The 15,670-nt window shown below is 47.7% G+C and overlaps 1 protein-coding gene across 1 annotated transcript in view; it reads right to left on the bottom strand.

The window, feature by feature from the left end:
* Positions 1-2,218: 2,218 nt before the first annotated feature.
* Positions 2,219-15,670, bottom strand: part of LTN1 (listerin E3 ubiquitin protein ligase 1) — a 174,210-nt gene continuing 160,758 nt past the window's right edge. The window contains exon 30 of the mRNA XM_077480028.1: positions 2,219-3,627. Coding sequence (XP_077336154.1) covers positions 3,565-3,627 — 63 coding nt within the window. The 3' untranslated portion in view covers positions 2,219-3,564. The remainder of the gene's footprint in view (positions 3,628-15,670) is intronic.

Below are 15,670 nucleotides of genomic sequence, written 5' to 3'. Positions count from 1 at the left end.
GTTGCAGCTAACCAGTTGATGTGATGGCTGCACTTGTTTTCTTTTGTCAGGCTAAAATAAATTTCTATAAGTACTGAAAAACATTGGTTATTCCGGAAAGAAATCCAGTGCCCCAATAACTTACTGAACTGAAAGATCAAACAAGGTCATTAGCCTTGGCAGCAATCACCTGAGCTACAAAACCTGCTCTTCCCTATGTTATGGGGAGAGGAGTAGAGGAAGAGGTGTTTGTAACCCAAATTAGAAGAGAAGCCTAGGTGAAAAAGCTGATCCTTCATGGACACAACACAGTAAAGTGTTGCCACTCTAGGACTGAGATTTTGCTACTGGTAGGATTCAACAGGTGAAAATTAATGAAAAAACACCTGTAAAAAAGGGAAACTAATGCAATCACCACATCTAAACATGGGAAAACTAAAAAATATGACATTTTTGGGTTGCCATACACTTTAAATAAAAGATATGTAAAGCTTTGTTTAAAAAAAAAAAAAAAAAAAAACATGTCATACTTAAAACCTCTGTGCAGTTGGGCTTTGCACACAGTGACCTCGATCCTCCTCTTATGGGGTCCCTCAGCGGAGCTCCTGGTTGCTCCTCTTCTCGAGTGCCCCCTTGGAAAGCCACTCTCCCTCGGGGGGCACTTGTGCTCTCCTGTTCTGCTGCTATGTCCATTGACACAGACAGCAGGACTAGGCCCCACCCCCCACAACATTGGATTTGATTGACCATAGCGGGAGCCAATGGCTATGCTGCTATCAATCTATCTAATCAGGACCCGAGAAATGGGCTGGGGTTCAAGTAAAAGGGGGGCTCTGGGGAGCTGCTGCATCACAGAAAGTTTTTCACCTTAATGCATAGAATACATTAAGGTGAAAAACCTCAAGAGTTTACAACCCCTTTAAGCTAGCTAATGTAAAAATATGTGTAGCTGTTTTTGTTTTAGATATACTAGACCATGATAAAATCTATTAATGTGAAAAAGATGTAAAGAATGTTCATATTTGTGTACATAAAAGCACCCACGCCTGTACAAAAAGGGATATTAGTTGGCTGCCACTTCTAGCATGATTACTAGAATATAAGAGCAATGATACTACAAGATTAAGGACAGAAGTTTTGTTCTACGGCATTACTGAAGTTGTGTGCCGGAAAACAATACTGTCAATAATGCCACCTCTATTTCAAATATGTTCTGTTATGATAAAATGACTGACATTTTTCCACATATGAATGCTATTTAACACTTCACTTACATAAACCAGCCTTAAACCAATATATATAATGCAGCTTTAAAAAAGGGGCTCTCTTGGGTCATTTTTTCAGGCCTACTGGAACGCCCTAGGGCTGACAGTCCTGGCCCTAACAAGGCAGTGAAATTAATGGGGAAAGTGTTTTAATGAAGCAGAAAGTGGAGCAGCTCTGAAACCTTGGATAGCCTTCAAACTGCCCAAAAAGCTGAGCAAGGTTAGCCCTGCCTTCATTTTTGTTAAAATGGAAAAACCCCTTGAGACATGTTAGTTAAGTGACAGCTGTATGTGCAGGTTATAAAGGACTAAATGCTCTGTACTGAAATCTGCAGCACTTTAGTTACAAGAATGGTCTCTGTTCCCACAGCATAACCTATGTGGATCCACAACACTGTTTGCTCCCTCTGGGATTTGAAGTAGAACTATGTGCAAAATGTTTTTTTTTCATAACCCGTCAAGTTTTTTGCCATCTGTGTCCCATTGGAGAGCTTTGCTACAGCTTCCTTTACCATAATCAAAACAGGAAGTGAGAGGCAATCAATACACATTAAGGGAATCCATTGGGGGCCCCCCAGGTCAACTATTGTCTCCTTTGGAATATTTCCCCTCTACAGCTGCTCTAGACAACCCAAAATCTGTGATTTTCTTTTACTTTCCATGGTATTCGTAAACGGGACAAATAGAGAGGGTGAATCTCCCTAATGGGGGCAGAAGTTGATATAAAAACCCGACAGGGGCTTTAAACCAGTGGTTCTCAACCCCAGTCCTCAAGTACCCCCAACGGGCCATGTTTTGCTTTACTTTGCACAGCTGCTTTATATCAATATCAATGACATGGTATTGATAAGAGCAATTTTATCTAAGGGAAGTTCCCAGAACATGGCCCATTAGGGGGTACTTGAGGACCCAGATTGAGAACCACTGTTCTAAACAAAATCTTCACTTGCAACCTTCCCCTCCCCCCCCCCCCCCAAAAAAAAAAAAAAAAAAACAGTCTTTAGTTTTTAAAACACAGTCCTAAGAGATCAGGTACAAGAGCTGGCTAGTAGACAGGGTCTGAAGATTAGCACTTATTCCTTATAAGGTACTCTGCCACTTAAAAAGGTTGTAAAGGCTTTTTCCGCACTTACCTGCTATGTGCAATGGCATTACATAGAGTGGCCCTTTACCTCCTCTTCTGGAGTCCCCTGCTCCCCCTCTGCAGGTGCCCCCTCACCAAGCAGTGCGCTGGGGGAGCATTTGTGTGGCAATGCTCCCCAGTTGGGCTGTGTGAATCCATAGATATAGCACGGCTCGGCAATGTCCCAAACCCCCCCCCCCAACGCTCTCTCCTCACAGGATTTGACTGACAGTAGCGGGGGCCAATGGCTCTTGCTGTTCTCAGTATCCTGTGATACTTGGAAGAGGGATGAGTGGCACTGCAGATGGGGACCCTGTTGGATCGAGAGAGGACTCGGGGGGGGGGGATGCATTAAGGTAAAGAATGCATTAAGGTAAAATAACTGAGTTTAAAACCACTTTATCTTGCCTCTCCCAACTTCTTTCATTACCTTTTCTACATACACTATATGCCCACATCTATGTGGACATCCCATGAAATGAAGGCATTCAGGCGTTTCCAGTGAGGGGTACTGTTAATGCTACAGTCTTCAAAAATAAATTTTAGAGAATCGAGTGCTTTCAATTTTGTAGTAACTTTTTTTTCCAAGCATGGCTGTTCTCCTGTGTAGAAAGCCACCTCTACAAAGACATGGTTTGAGGAATTTGGTATTGGGGAACAGAAGTGGTGTGGACAAAGCCCTGACATCAACCCTAATGAACATCTTTGGGATGTATTAGAATGCTGATTGCAAGACAGTTCTTCTCATCTACCAACCGTACCTGATCTCTCAAATGTACTTTTGGCTGAATTAGCCCAAATTCCTACAGACAAAATTGTAAAATCTTATGGAAAGTCATCCTAGAAGAATAAAGACTGCTTTAGCCCCCCCCCCCACCCCAAAAAAAAAAAAAAGGGAGAGCAAGCAATTCCATATTAAGGCTTTGGAATGGGTTGTCCCAAAAAGCGCATATAGGTGTGATGATCTGGGGTCCACAAAACATTTGGCCACATAAGATACTAGCAAGCAAACATTGTACTGGCCCCAGGAGATGGGAATGTACAAATTAGTAGCGCATAAGTCCTTTATAACCTATACCTATTCTTCAAAATTGTTTGCATTTTTATAGTCCAGGATTGTGTAAAGGCTGCAAAGGTCACCTGCACCACAGACCAGCGACTCGATGTTCTTTAGTTGCATTCATCACTTGGCACGTTTCAAAAGAAAGTCTCTCTACACAGGGGGCATGTGGACTTGTTGCTGGAGGTAAACCACTTGTACTGAAAGAAAGAATCCAAGAATTAATATAAATGTTTCAAAGCATTGAAAACAGAACTTGCTGAACAACAGCAGTAAATCATCATCTACTACAAACACATTTTAAGCACAAAGAGAGAAAGCGCTACACTTCACTGACTGCCAAAGGGCCCCAAGAGCTTCACCTGTGGCTCCTCTTAATGACTCACTCTAGACTTACTGATGTTATCATTGACGATGGAGTCTCCTCCTGCAGGGACCATCTAAATCTGACTAGGCTGGGATTTACGATTTGACGAGTTTAGATCAATGCATTGTGCCTGGGTTCTACTAGATATAAACACAGCAGTAGAGGGTGATAATGTACTGCATGACCACCTTTAAGGAATGATAACCATGTCAGATTTTCCACAGAAATAGCTGTTGCCCAATACCATCAGGAAAAGATACAGCTCATATTAGTTATTCCCTATTATGCCTGGTGAACTTTTGCACTTAATCTTAAAGCAGAACTCTAGGATAAGCAAAAGTTGCGAGTTGCCAGCAGTAGGTGGGGTCTGTTGGGTCCCTCCTGCAGCTCTGCACAGGTTATGTACAACACAGTGTTGATGCCACTGCTACATTTAAAGGGTAATATTGGGGTTTGCAAAGGGCATTTGGTGCACCCAAAGTAGATTTTTATCCTTTGTGGCCATCAAGGAATATATTTCAATAAACGTTTTAGTGATCAGAATTAATCTTTAAAGGAGAAGTGCAGGATTTTAAAAAAAACAAACATACATACTCACCTGTGTGGCTGCAGCTTTGCCGCACAGGCTCCAAGACCGAATACTGACCGATCAAATGACCACTGAGTGATCATATGACCACTGAGCGATTGGTCTTCAATGACCATCAGTCACCGTCTCTCTGCTCTGCTCCTCCAGCGCTCAGTGATGCATTGAGTGAGTGGGAGAGCCTGGCTCAGGCTCTCACTGGTATGCTGAGAGACTGAGCCAGCTGTTGGTCAAGCATCTGGGTGGATCTTGACATTATTGTTAGGATCCCTGCAGAGCCTGGACTTGCTCTTTGAAGTTAGCCGACAGCAGGTTTTAGCCCACAGTCAGGGGAATCTGGGTCACAGGAGTGCAGGACTAAGCGCACCTGTGTGACCCACATGAGAAGTATGGCCAAGTATTATTCTCCTTTAAGTGGGCTTTGTAACTAGGTCATTAGACAGACCAGTCTGTCACATTCCAAAGCTGAAATCAAGGCAGACATAAAAAAGCTCCAACTAATGTAGTTATATATACACACAGAAAACCAATTTAAAATGCAACTCGTGTAAACACTTCAATATGACTCTCTGCCTCTTCACTCCTCGCACAATAAAACTCACATTGGGAATGGGAGGGGAAGCACTAGGAACCTATTAGGTATGCTCCAGGGACAAGAACTATGCTGACAGAAGAAAGCAAAGTGAGCAGAAATACGTCCTCATTGTATTGCTGCTCCAATTACAGGCTAGTAGCAGGGAAGCGACAAAGTTGTATTACTTATAAAGCAGTAAAATAATCAGATTATGAACTTGGCTGAGCCATCTGGCAGGACGGTGTACATCTCAGGAATGAGCAAAATGAAATACAAATCCTTTGCAGGTAAAATTTCCTATATATGTATATCATTGGATTACTTAAATATTTTGCCAGAGTTTAGTATTAAGGTGTGACTCAAGGCTAACAGATGCAATAAAATCTATTCAACTGAGATTAAAAGGAAATTGCAAAGTGTTAGTGTATCCTTAAAGGGGGTTGTAAAGGTTCATTTTTTTTTAAATTAACAACCAGGTTATACTTACCTACTCTGTGCAAGTGTTTTGCACAGAGCGGCCCTGATCCTCCTGGCTCCTCCTCTTTGAGTACCCCCATGGAGAGCTGCTTTCCATGGGGGTCACCATGCTCTCGAGTTCAAATCGCGAATCTCAGCAGCAGAGGACACTACTCACCGCCATGATGAAGCCATTCACATTACAGCGTACTGTTCAAAATCTGGTGGCTAAATCCGATGACGCAGAAAATCGCCTACGGAGGAACAATGTCAGGGTCCTGGGCCTTCCGGAGGGGGCGGAGGGGGAGCAACCGGCTGAATTTGCAGAGGGCTTCAAGACACTCCTTCACCTGACCGAGGTACCCCCAACTTATGTGGTGGAGAGGGCCCACAGGGTCCCAACTAGCCGGGGTCCTCCAGGGGCCCCACCCAGGCCTTTCCTTGTACGGTTCCTGAATTATAGGGACCCGGATCATATCCTACGTGAGGCTCGTAAACATCAGACCCTGCCCTTCGAGAATACGGTGGTGCATCTTTACCCCGATTTTTCAGCAGACCTGCAGAGACGGCGCAAGACCTTTACAGACATCAGAAGACGGCTCAGAGAAAGATCTGAAGTACTCCATGCTTTATCCTATTTGGCTGCGGGTGCAGCACAGGGGTTCGGTGAAGTGCTTTGATTCTCCTGCTGAAGCAGACGCCTGGCTACAGTCACTATGATAAGTGAGACATGGCATACCTAGTTGCTCCATGGCGGGTTTGCAGTCATTCTTCGGCTGGTTTAGTTCCCCGTTATGCCGCTATTGAGTTTCACCTGCTGATGGAGCCTGATCCCTTTGGTTGGGGGTGGGGGGAAGTTTGACGGTTGCTACCCCCTCCTCTTGCCCACATTTCTGTAGGCACCTTTGTGATGGGCTGTGCCAATTTTTATTGCATCCTATGTTCCTTTTACTTTGCTGGACATATCAGATGTTGGGGAACAAGGAGGGGGTACAGACTGGCTACCTATATCAAGGACAGACGGGTCGAAAGTGGAGTTGGGAGCTCCGGGCACACAGACACTATGTCTAACAGCTAGTTTTTTTTGACACTTTTTTGGTTCAGATTTTTCTTATTTGTCTGGCGGTCCTTTCTGGCCTTCAACGGTCATGCCTTCTAGGACTCTTTTTGGACAAGGTTTGGGGAAAAGCTGCGTGTGCCTGTTTTTTTGGTTTGCCACACAGCAGCAGGGAGTTTGTGGGGTTCAAGGGGTAGGATGTTTAGTAAGTGCAGCCCTCCAAGTTAGCCTCATTACTTTTTCTATGCATAGTTCCATGTATGACCTGAACGATCAACTGTATTTCTCGGTTATTGTTTATATTTCGCTTCCTGTCTGACAGGTTAAATGGGGGATGATGGCGGGATCAATGTTTAATGTGCTCTCCTGGAATGTCCGAGGCCTTAATGACAAATTCCGTAGAGCTTTAATGTTCCAATTTTTAAAACTGATCAGTCCCCATGTGGTGTTTCTGCAGGAGACGCATCTGGATGGGAGCAGGGTACTGGCCTTACGCAGAGCCTGGATACAGAGGGCGATACATGCAACATACTCCACCTACTCCAGGGGGTATCAATTCTAATCAGTAAGGCGGTACCTTGCACCATACACCATGTGATCTCGGACCCGGGAAGCAGGTTTTTCGTTGTAGTTGTTGATATAAGCACGTGCAAGATGGTTTTAGTTAATGTTTATATTCCACCTCCCTTCCAGATTCAGATCTTGTACGACCTGTTGGGTAAATTAGCGCCTTACATGCACCTTCCTCTCCTTCTAGCTGGGGACTTTAATGCCATACTTTCTACCGCTCTGGATTCCTCCAATGCATCTAGGGTGGCTTCGGCTGACCTTTCTGCCTGGGCGGCTGCGGCTTCCCTGACAGAACTGTGGCGTTGGAAGAATCCCACCACTAGGAGCTATTCACATTTATCCAAAATGCACAGGTCCTCCTCGAGGATAGACTTGGCATTTGCTAACGTATCAATGCTACAGTTAGTAGGTGGAGCCAAGTACCTGGTAGGCGGTATTTCAGATCATACGCTTCTGTTGGTTCATATTGGTCCCACTTCGGTTTCTGGGGGGGGGGGGGGGTGGAGGAGGTTAAGCCCATGTTGGTTGGAGGTGGAAGAGGTGTCCTCTCAGGTTGCGCCACATTTTAGTAACTATTGGGAAAATAATGTGGGGTCCGCTGACCCCACCACAGTATGGGATGCGTTTAAGGCCTGCATCGGTCATATTTCGGCCATCAAAAAGGCCCACAGGTCTCACAATAAGAAAGAACAGGAATTGCAGGACAGGGAGAGGGTGTGCGCTCTGGCACATGCAAGCAATCAGTCTGACGTCACCAATAGTGAACTGCTGGAGGCAAGGCGTGTACTGGCACTCCACTCACACATCCAGAACAAAGCTGGCTGAATCCCTTTTTGAGCAGGGGGATAAGAATGGTAAGTTGCTGGCTATGCTGGTGGCAGAGCAGAGAGTACAGACCAACACACCCTGCATTAAAAATGATCAGGGGGACGTTCTCACAAATCCGAAGGACATCCTGGACACCTTTGTGGAGTATTACAAGGCATTGTATGCTCCCATACAGACTTATAATCCCCTAGATTTGGATAGGCTACTGGCGTCTTTGAATGTCCCGGTGCTGTCTGCGACGGACAGGGAAATTTTGTAAGTGGACATAACTGACAAAGAAATAGAAAGAGCCATTCGGTCCTTCCCACCCCATAAATCTCCCGGTCCTGACGGTTTATGCATTGAATGGCATAGGCTACATTTGGAGGATCTGGTGCCTAGACTAAAGAATCTGTTTAGTTACTGTCTAGAACACAAGTGTCTTCCTAACTCATTGTTGGAGGCGCAGGTGATCTTGCTGCCGAAGCCAGGCAAGGACCCCCTGTCATGTTCATCGTATAGGCCAATAGCACTGCTGAATCAAGATCTCAAAATCTTAACGAAAGTGTTGGCTACTAGACTTTCCCCAAGTCATTACTACCTTGGTGGACATAGATCAGATGGGTTTCATCCCACAAAAATCTACGGACACCAATTTACGCAGATTGCTAATTTACAGATTGAACATGACAGGGTGGGAACTAGAGTGGTGGTATCCCTTGACATGGCCAAGGCATTCGATTCGGTAGACTGGCAGTATATGCTAGCAGTTCTGTGGCGCATGGGCTTCGGAGAGGTTTTCGAGACCTGGATATCCCTGCTTTATAGTAATCCCCAGGCGGTTATAAAAATAGGCACCTCGATCTCTTCTGAATTTAAAGCGGGCAGGAGCACGTGTCAAGGGTGCCCACTGTCTCCATCCTTATTTGCACTAGCGATAGAGCCCTTGGCTATAGCCCTGCGGAGATCACCTGAGGTTGGAGCATTGGAGATAGGGGGTATCAGGGAATGCATAGCGTTATATGCGGATGACATGCTTCTCTTCCTGAGAGACGCAGGGCCATCCTTGGAAGCAGTGCTCGGGGTGCTTGACAGATTTGCCGAGTTCTCCGGGCTACGAGTCAGCTGGGAGAAGTCTAATGTGATGGCTATTGACGCGGAGGCCCGTGCTCTGGCGACCAGAGTTCCCATTGCATGGGTGCAGGAATTTAAATATCTGGGTGTGCAAGTGTCGCCAAGAGTGGGTGATTATCTGTCTCTAACTCTCCTTCCATTGCTGGCCAGGGTTAAGGACGCATGGAAACATTTGCCACTATCCCCAATTGGTAGGGTTAACTTACTTAAAATTAAAGTCTTGCCGATTTTCCTGTATTTTTTACGAAATTCGCCGATGGGGATTCCCCGCTCTTTTTTTCGGAGAGTAAATAGTCTGTTTAGTTATTTTTTATGGCCCGCCGCACATCCCAGAATAAGTGCCTGCGTTTTGCAGGAGCCCTGGGGTCAAGGTGGCTTGGCAGTACAGGATCTTTTTAAATATTTCATAGCTGGGCAGATGGTGGTCGCCAGGCGCTGGTTAACAAGGGATAACGGGGATTCGGCAACGGTATTAGAGGCAGCCCTTCTGGGATCGTATGAGAGCCTATCCTACTTGGTATACAGGCTTCACCATCCCTGAGGGCCTCAATGAGAGCGAAGGTAAGAGCTTGGGAAAAAGCACAGGTCTTGATGAAACACACAGTGGGGAGTTGGTCGCCAGACACCCCTCTCTGGCTTAATCCTAGACTGCCGCATTTTGGTGATATTCCCGATCCGGTGATATGGCCCAGAGTTGGCATCAAACAACTGAAACATGTGGTGGGGGGACGAAGCTATTTATGTTTGACCAACTAAAAGTCAAACATAACCTTCCAAATTGGTACCCATTTCGCTACCTCCAGTTGCGACATGCCTTTCTCTCTCAGTTCGGGTCCGATGTTCTGGAACTGGGAGTGTCTCCCCTGGAGAATTTGCTGCGGATGGAGGACTTGCTGAAGCCCCTATCCGCAGTCTATAAAGAGCTGTTCATTGACAGACCAAAACTGGTTCAAAAATGTAGAGACACTTGGAGTGCTCTAGTGATGGACTTTGGGGGGGAGGATTGGGACGACATGTGGGATTACCCATTTCAAACCCTGGTATCAGTCAAAGACAGACTTATTCAATAAAAAAAATTCTACACCGGGTGTATTATACCCCTGTAAGACTAGCTAGGATGTATGGTACGGGATCAGCGGGGTGTTGGCGTTGTACAGCTGACCGCGCTGACTTTGATCATATATTTTGACAGTGTCGGCAGATTGAGGACTTCTGGAAGGGAGTGACGCACACTATACAAACAGTACTTTCGGTGCCGCTTCCTGTCACAGTCGCGGCATGTTTGTTGGGCTGGTGGAGGAGTTAGCGCCTCGAAGGGCACAGAGGACTATGATCTCCCTGTCTTTGTTTTATGTACGTAAAGCTATTCTGTTATGTTGGAAAAAGCCTGAACCGCCTACGGTGTCATATTGGAAAAGCTTGATTAATAAAGCGCTACCGTTCTACAAGGCTACATACCCAAGTAGGGGGATGTCCCAATAAATTTGAGAAAGTGTGGCAGTGCTGGTTGTATACCAAGGACACCTTGAATTTGCTAGGTGGGGGGGGGGGGGGGGGGGGGGAATCCCCAAATGGCCTGCTGATGTACGGGGCAGGGTGCTGATCTAAGCCTTATTGGCTCCTTACTTTTACTCCGGGGGTCGGGAATACCATTATTGATGGGAAGTATTCTTTTTGCGGGGTAAAGTTGGTGTACATGGTATGTGATCTGGTGTTGATTGGAGGGCTGCACGGGGGTCTTTGGGGGGGAGGGAGGGGGATTGTGGGTCATATGTTTTGTATTACATGTGTTGAAAAAACTGTTAATAAACAAAAACTTACAAAAAAAGAGGCCTCTAGCACTTTGAAAGTGACAGCATTTAGAGACACAGGGTGCAGCTACTGTTACCACTTGGTGCGGACAGGAGATCTCATTATGCCTGCCTGTATTAAACTGCAGTGGAATTGTACTGTCCCTCCTCTACATTGTAAAGCGCTGGGCAAACTGTTGGCACTATATAAATAGTGTATAATAATTATGCCATAGCAAGACTCGAGTCATTACCCATAGTGTCAAAGCCAATTACACCTTTGAGAAGCTTCCACCTTGCCGATTTTATTACTTTAAAATCTGTTGTCTAGGTTAAACATATATTTATTTACATAAGCTTAAAGTGGAAGTCCATGCAAAAACTAAAAACCCTGCATCTATAGCCACCAACATTCTAACATTATCCTATCTAGCCTTGTAAAGATAAAATGAGTATACATGCCTTTTCTGCAGGTGATCTGACCTGATCTCCAGTGGCGGAAGCACTGCTGAGTAAACGTCCGACAACGGCTGTGAAATCAATGGGAAGTGGCGTCACCCATATAGTTAGTATGGGGCTTCCGTTGATGGATGTGTCCTCTGCACCCGCCTCTACAGTGAAGCCACGGCTGACAGCTCAGCGTGGAATCAGAGCTTCCGCCGCTGGAGATGGGATTTTTAAAACAAGCACTCACTGATCTCTGTAGCAGTAGGCACTGTGGAGCAAATTATCAGCAAATTTCACTGGTGACACACTGAGGTTGTTCTACTCTTGCCTGATGACCACCTTTAATTCTGACACTTACAAATCAGTCTTGTGAAGATTCACTGAATCAAGCTAATTAAAGAGACATTGTCACCTACTTTAAGCAGGGCAAAGTGACAGTATATCTGCAGTGGATCTCCAAGGACCCAGTAGGTCCTTACTTTATTACAGCCGGTGACACTAGGTGCATCTGGGTATGGAGGAGCATGCGACACTCTCCCCCATGACATTTGCTCAGGCCCATCAGCCAATCCCTAAGCCTTAAAACTGTAACATGACCAAACGAGTGACAACCCTGCTCCCCCTGGTCACCAACACCAGTGATTTGAGTGTCAGCTGCAATATATAAAGGAATGGTGAGGAAACACAGGCAAAGTAAGCATAAGGTGGTCATGGGGTACTTTGCAGAGACACTTTTACTTTGCACTGCATATGCATGGTGACAATATCTCTAAGTAAAGCGATTACTTGACCCAGCATTTTGTGGGAGAAATTCAGCACAATACACCCCGTATAGTCGAAGTCTGAAATACCAGTGCACATCATATTTTCATGCCTGCATGTACAGCAATAATTTATCAGCAATCAAGACTGAAATATTAGTCTTAGGTCAGTCACAAAAAACAAAAAGTGAGATACAAAATTCCACATTATGAAAAATACATTCATAATCTAAATGTACACAACAAAAATGTAATTAATGTACTGGCGACTAGTGGAAACATGTGAGAGCCGGATTCCCCTTCTTTTACTGTTAAAAGCCTCATTATTTGTCTGTAAAAGGGAGTTGAAGACAGGTGAAGCCAAACACACCATTGATTGGTTTTAAAGCGCATTCCTTTATCAGTTTCTAAATGCCCGTTGTATGAGATCATTTACAACTATTATCTCTAACAGCAAAGTCTTTTGGTGTACTCATGCACACAGCGGGATTTCCAAAATTACAACTCTTTATCAATTGAATTGTCAAGAACACAATCTTAATTTTATTAATGTCAGCCCAGTGGGCTTAACAAAAATATAAAAAACGGAGGAGCTCGCAGTACTATGTCTACAGTCCTATTGTGTTGTCAAAGCATGTTCGTTTTACAGTTTTAACAGGTACCCGATCTCGGTTGGATCACTGGGTCAATCGAAGCGGAGGTCCCCTTCCCCCCTCCACCTAAGACACAACACAGGTCCCAGAAGTCTGCGGGTTGATTGACAAAGTGCAGCGCAGGCTTGTGCATGCACGGTGGGAAACTGACCGTGAAGCTGCAAGGCGAGAGAGGAGAGAGAGAGAGGGAAAGAAAGCGAGAGAGCGAGAGAGAGCGAGAGAGAGCGCGAGAGAGAGCGAGAGAGAGCGCGAGAGAGAGCGCGAGAGAGCGCGAGAGCGCGAGAGAGCGCGAGAGCGCGAGAGAGCGCGAGAGCGAGAGAGAGCGCGAGAGGGAAAGAGAGCGCGAGAGGGAAAGAGAGCGCGAGAGGGAAAGAGAGCGCGAGAGGGAAAGAGAGCGCGAGAGGGAAAGAGAGCGCGAGAGGGAAAGAGAGCGCGAGAGGGAAAGAGAGCGCGAGAGGGAAAGAGAGCGCGAGAGGGAAAGAGAGCGCGAGAGGGAAAGAGAGCGCGAGAGGGAAAGAGAGCGCGAGAGGGAAAGAGAGCGCGAGAGGGAAAGAGAGCGCGAGAGGGAAAGAGAGCGCGAGAGGGAAAGAGAGCGCGAGAGGGAAAGAGAGCGCGAGAGGGAAAGAGAGCGCGAGAGGGAAAGAGAGCGCGAGAGGGAAAGAGAGCGCGAGAGGGAAAGAGAGCGCGAGAGGGAAAGAGAGCGCGAGAGGGAAAGAGAGCGCGAGAGGGAAAGAGAGCGCGAGAGGGAAAGAGAGCGCGAGAGGGAAAGAGAGCGCGAGAGGGAAAGAGAGCGCGAGAGGGAAAGAGAGCGCGAGAGGGAAAGAGAGCGCGAGAGGGAAAGAGAGCGCGAGAGGGAAAGAGAGCGCGAGAGGGAAAGAGAGCGCGAGAGAGAAAGAGAGCGCGAGAGAGAAAGAGAGCGCGAGAGAGAAAGAGAGCGCGAGAGAGAAAGAGAGCGCGAGAGGGAAAGAGAGCGCGAGAGAGAGAGAGAGGGAAAGAGAGCGCGAGAGAGAGAGAGGGAAAGAGAGCGAGAGGGAAAGAGAGCGCGAGAGCGAGAGGGAAAGAGAGCGCGAGAGCGAGAGGGAAAGAGAGCGCGAGAGCGAGAGGGAAAGAGAGCGCGAGAGCGAGAGGGAAAGAGAGCGCGAGAGAGAGAGGGAAAGAGAGCGCGAGAGAGAGAGGGAAAGAGAGCGCGAGAGAGAGAGGGAAAGAGAGCGCGAGAGAGAGAGGGAAAGAGAGCGCGAGAGAGAGAGGGAAAGAGAGCGCGAGAGAGAGAGGGAAAGAGAGCGCGAGAGAGAGAGGGAAAGAGAGCGCGCGAGAGAGAGGGAAAGAGCGCGCGAGAGAGAGGGAAAGAGAGCGCGAGAGAGAGAGGGAAAGAGAGCGAGAGAGAGGGAAAGAGAGAGCGAGAGAGAGGGAAAGAGAGAGCGAGAGAGAGGGAAAGAGAGAGCGAGAGAGAGAGCGAGAGAGAGGGAAAGAGAGAGCGAGAGAGAGGGAAAGAGAGCGAGAGAGAGGGAAAGAGAGAGCGAGAGAGAGGGAAAGAGAGAGCGAGAGAGAGGGAAAGAGAGAGCGAGAGAGAGGGAAAGAGAGAGCGAGAGAGAGGGAAAGAGAGAGCGAGAGAGGGAAAGAGAGCGAGAGAGGGAAAGAGAGCGAGAGAGGGAAAGAGAGCGAGAGAGAGATTTCGGGGGGGGGGGGGGGGTGTCTACGTGCCCCCTCCCCTTGGTGTCTTCATGTGCACTGCAGGACTATGGTCCCTGCATCAGTCTGGATGATGTTCGAGGACCTTAGACTGCTGGAGAGCAAGGGAGAAGAGGCTGCAGGGACCAGTCTAGCAGTGCAGAGAAAACTGCAGAAGCAAAGGATCAGCTAAGTAAAACTTATTTTTCTTGGGCTCCTAAATGAGCAGTTAACCCTTGCATTGTGGGTGGAGCCCCGCTGTAGGGCAGGACTTGGTTTTCCTGAAGTTCAGGCAAAAAACACTATTAAAAAAAAAATATTATGTACATCATTTTGTAGACTTTCCTTCTGGGGAAATTTTCATTCAGCTACTGTCCCAGAAAGTAAGGCCGCGTACACACGGGCGGACTGTTCGCCCAACCTTGTCCGCTGAACAGTGTTTGGGCGGACAGTCCGCTCGTGTGTGGGCTTTCAGCGGACAGTTTCAGCGGACAGTTGGACGGACAAAGTCTTTCGGAAATTCCGAAAAACTGTCCGCTGAAACTGTGTTTGAGCGAACAGTCCGCCCGTGTGTGGGCTTGTCCGCTGTACTTTCGAAATGAGCGGACTGTTCCCGCTCGGAAAGTCCGCCCATTTCGAGCGCGTGTACAGGTAGGCGGGGCCCGCGAAGGAGACGTCGCGGGCTCCGCCGCCTGGAATGGGCTTAAAGGGGAACCCCAACGCCGAAAAAAATCGGCGTGGGGGTTCCCCCCAAGTCCACACCAGACCCTTGTCCGAGCACGCTACCCGGCCGGCCAGGAAAGGGGGGCGAGCGAGCGCGCCCCCCCTCCTGAGCCGTACCAGGCCGCGTGCCCTCAACATGGGGGGTGCCTTGGGGAAGGGGGGGGCCGCGCGGCCCCCCCACCCCAAAGCACCTTGTCCCCATGTTGATGAGGACAAGGGCCTCTTCCCGACAACCCTGGCCGTTGGTTGTCGGGGTCTGCGGGCGGGGGGCTTATCGGAATCCGGGAGCCCCCTTTAAGAAGGGGGCCCCCGGATACCGGCCCCCCACCCTATGTGAATGAGTATGGGGTACAATGTACCCCTACCCATTCACCTGTGAAATAAAGTACAAATAAAAACACAACACAGGGGGAAAAAATATTTTATTGCACAGCCGGGGGTCTTCCGTCTTCGGGGGTCTTCTCGCCGGACTCCTCCGCTATGTGTGTGTAGCTCTTTTGCCAGCGGAGGAGTCCGGCTTTCTTCCTCCCCGCCGCCGGCCTCTTCTCCCGACTTCGGGGGTCTTGTCCCCCTCTTCGGTTCTTCTGCCGGGCCACCGCGCCTGGTCCGGTGGCCCGGTCTTCTGTCGCCGTCTTCCGTTCTTCTGTCGC

Source organism: Lithobates pipiens, unplaced genomic scaffold (genome assembly GCF_037356315.1).
Source record: "Lithobates pipiens isolate NorthernLeopardFrog02 unplaced genomic scaffold, aLitPip1_a1.2 Scaffold_16, whole genome shotgun sequence".
Taxonomy (NCBI): Eukaryota; Metazoa; Chordata; class Amphibia; order Anura; family Ranidae; genus Lithobates; species Lithobates pipiens.
The sequence above is the reverse complement of the archived record's forward strand: the minus strand, read 5'-3'. Positions and strand labels throughout refer to the sequence as shown.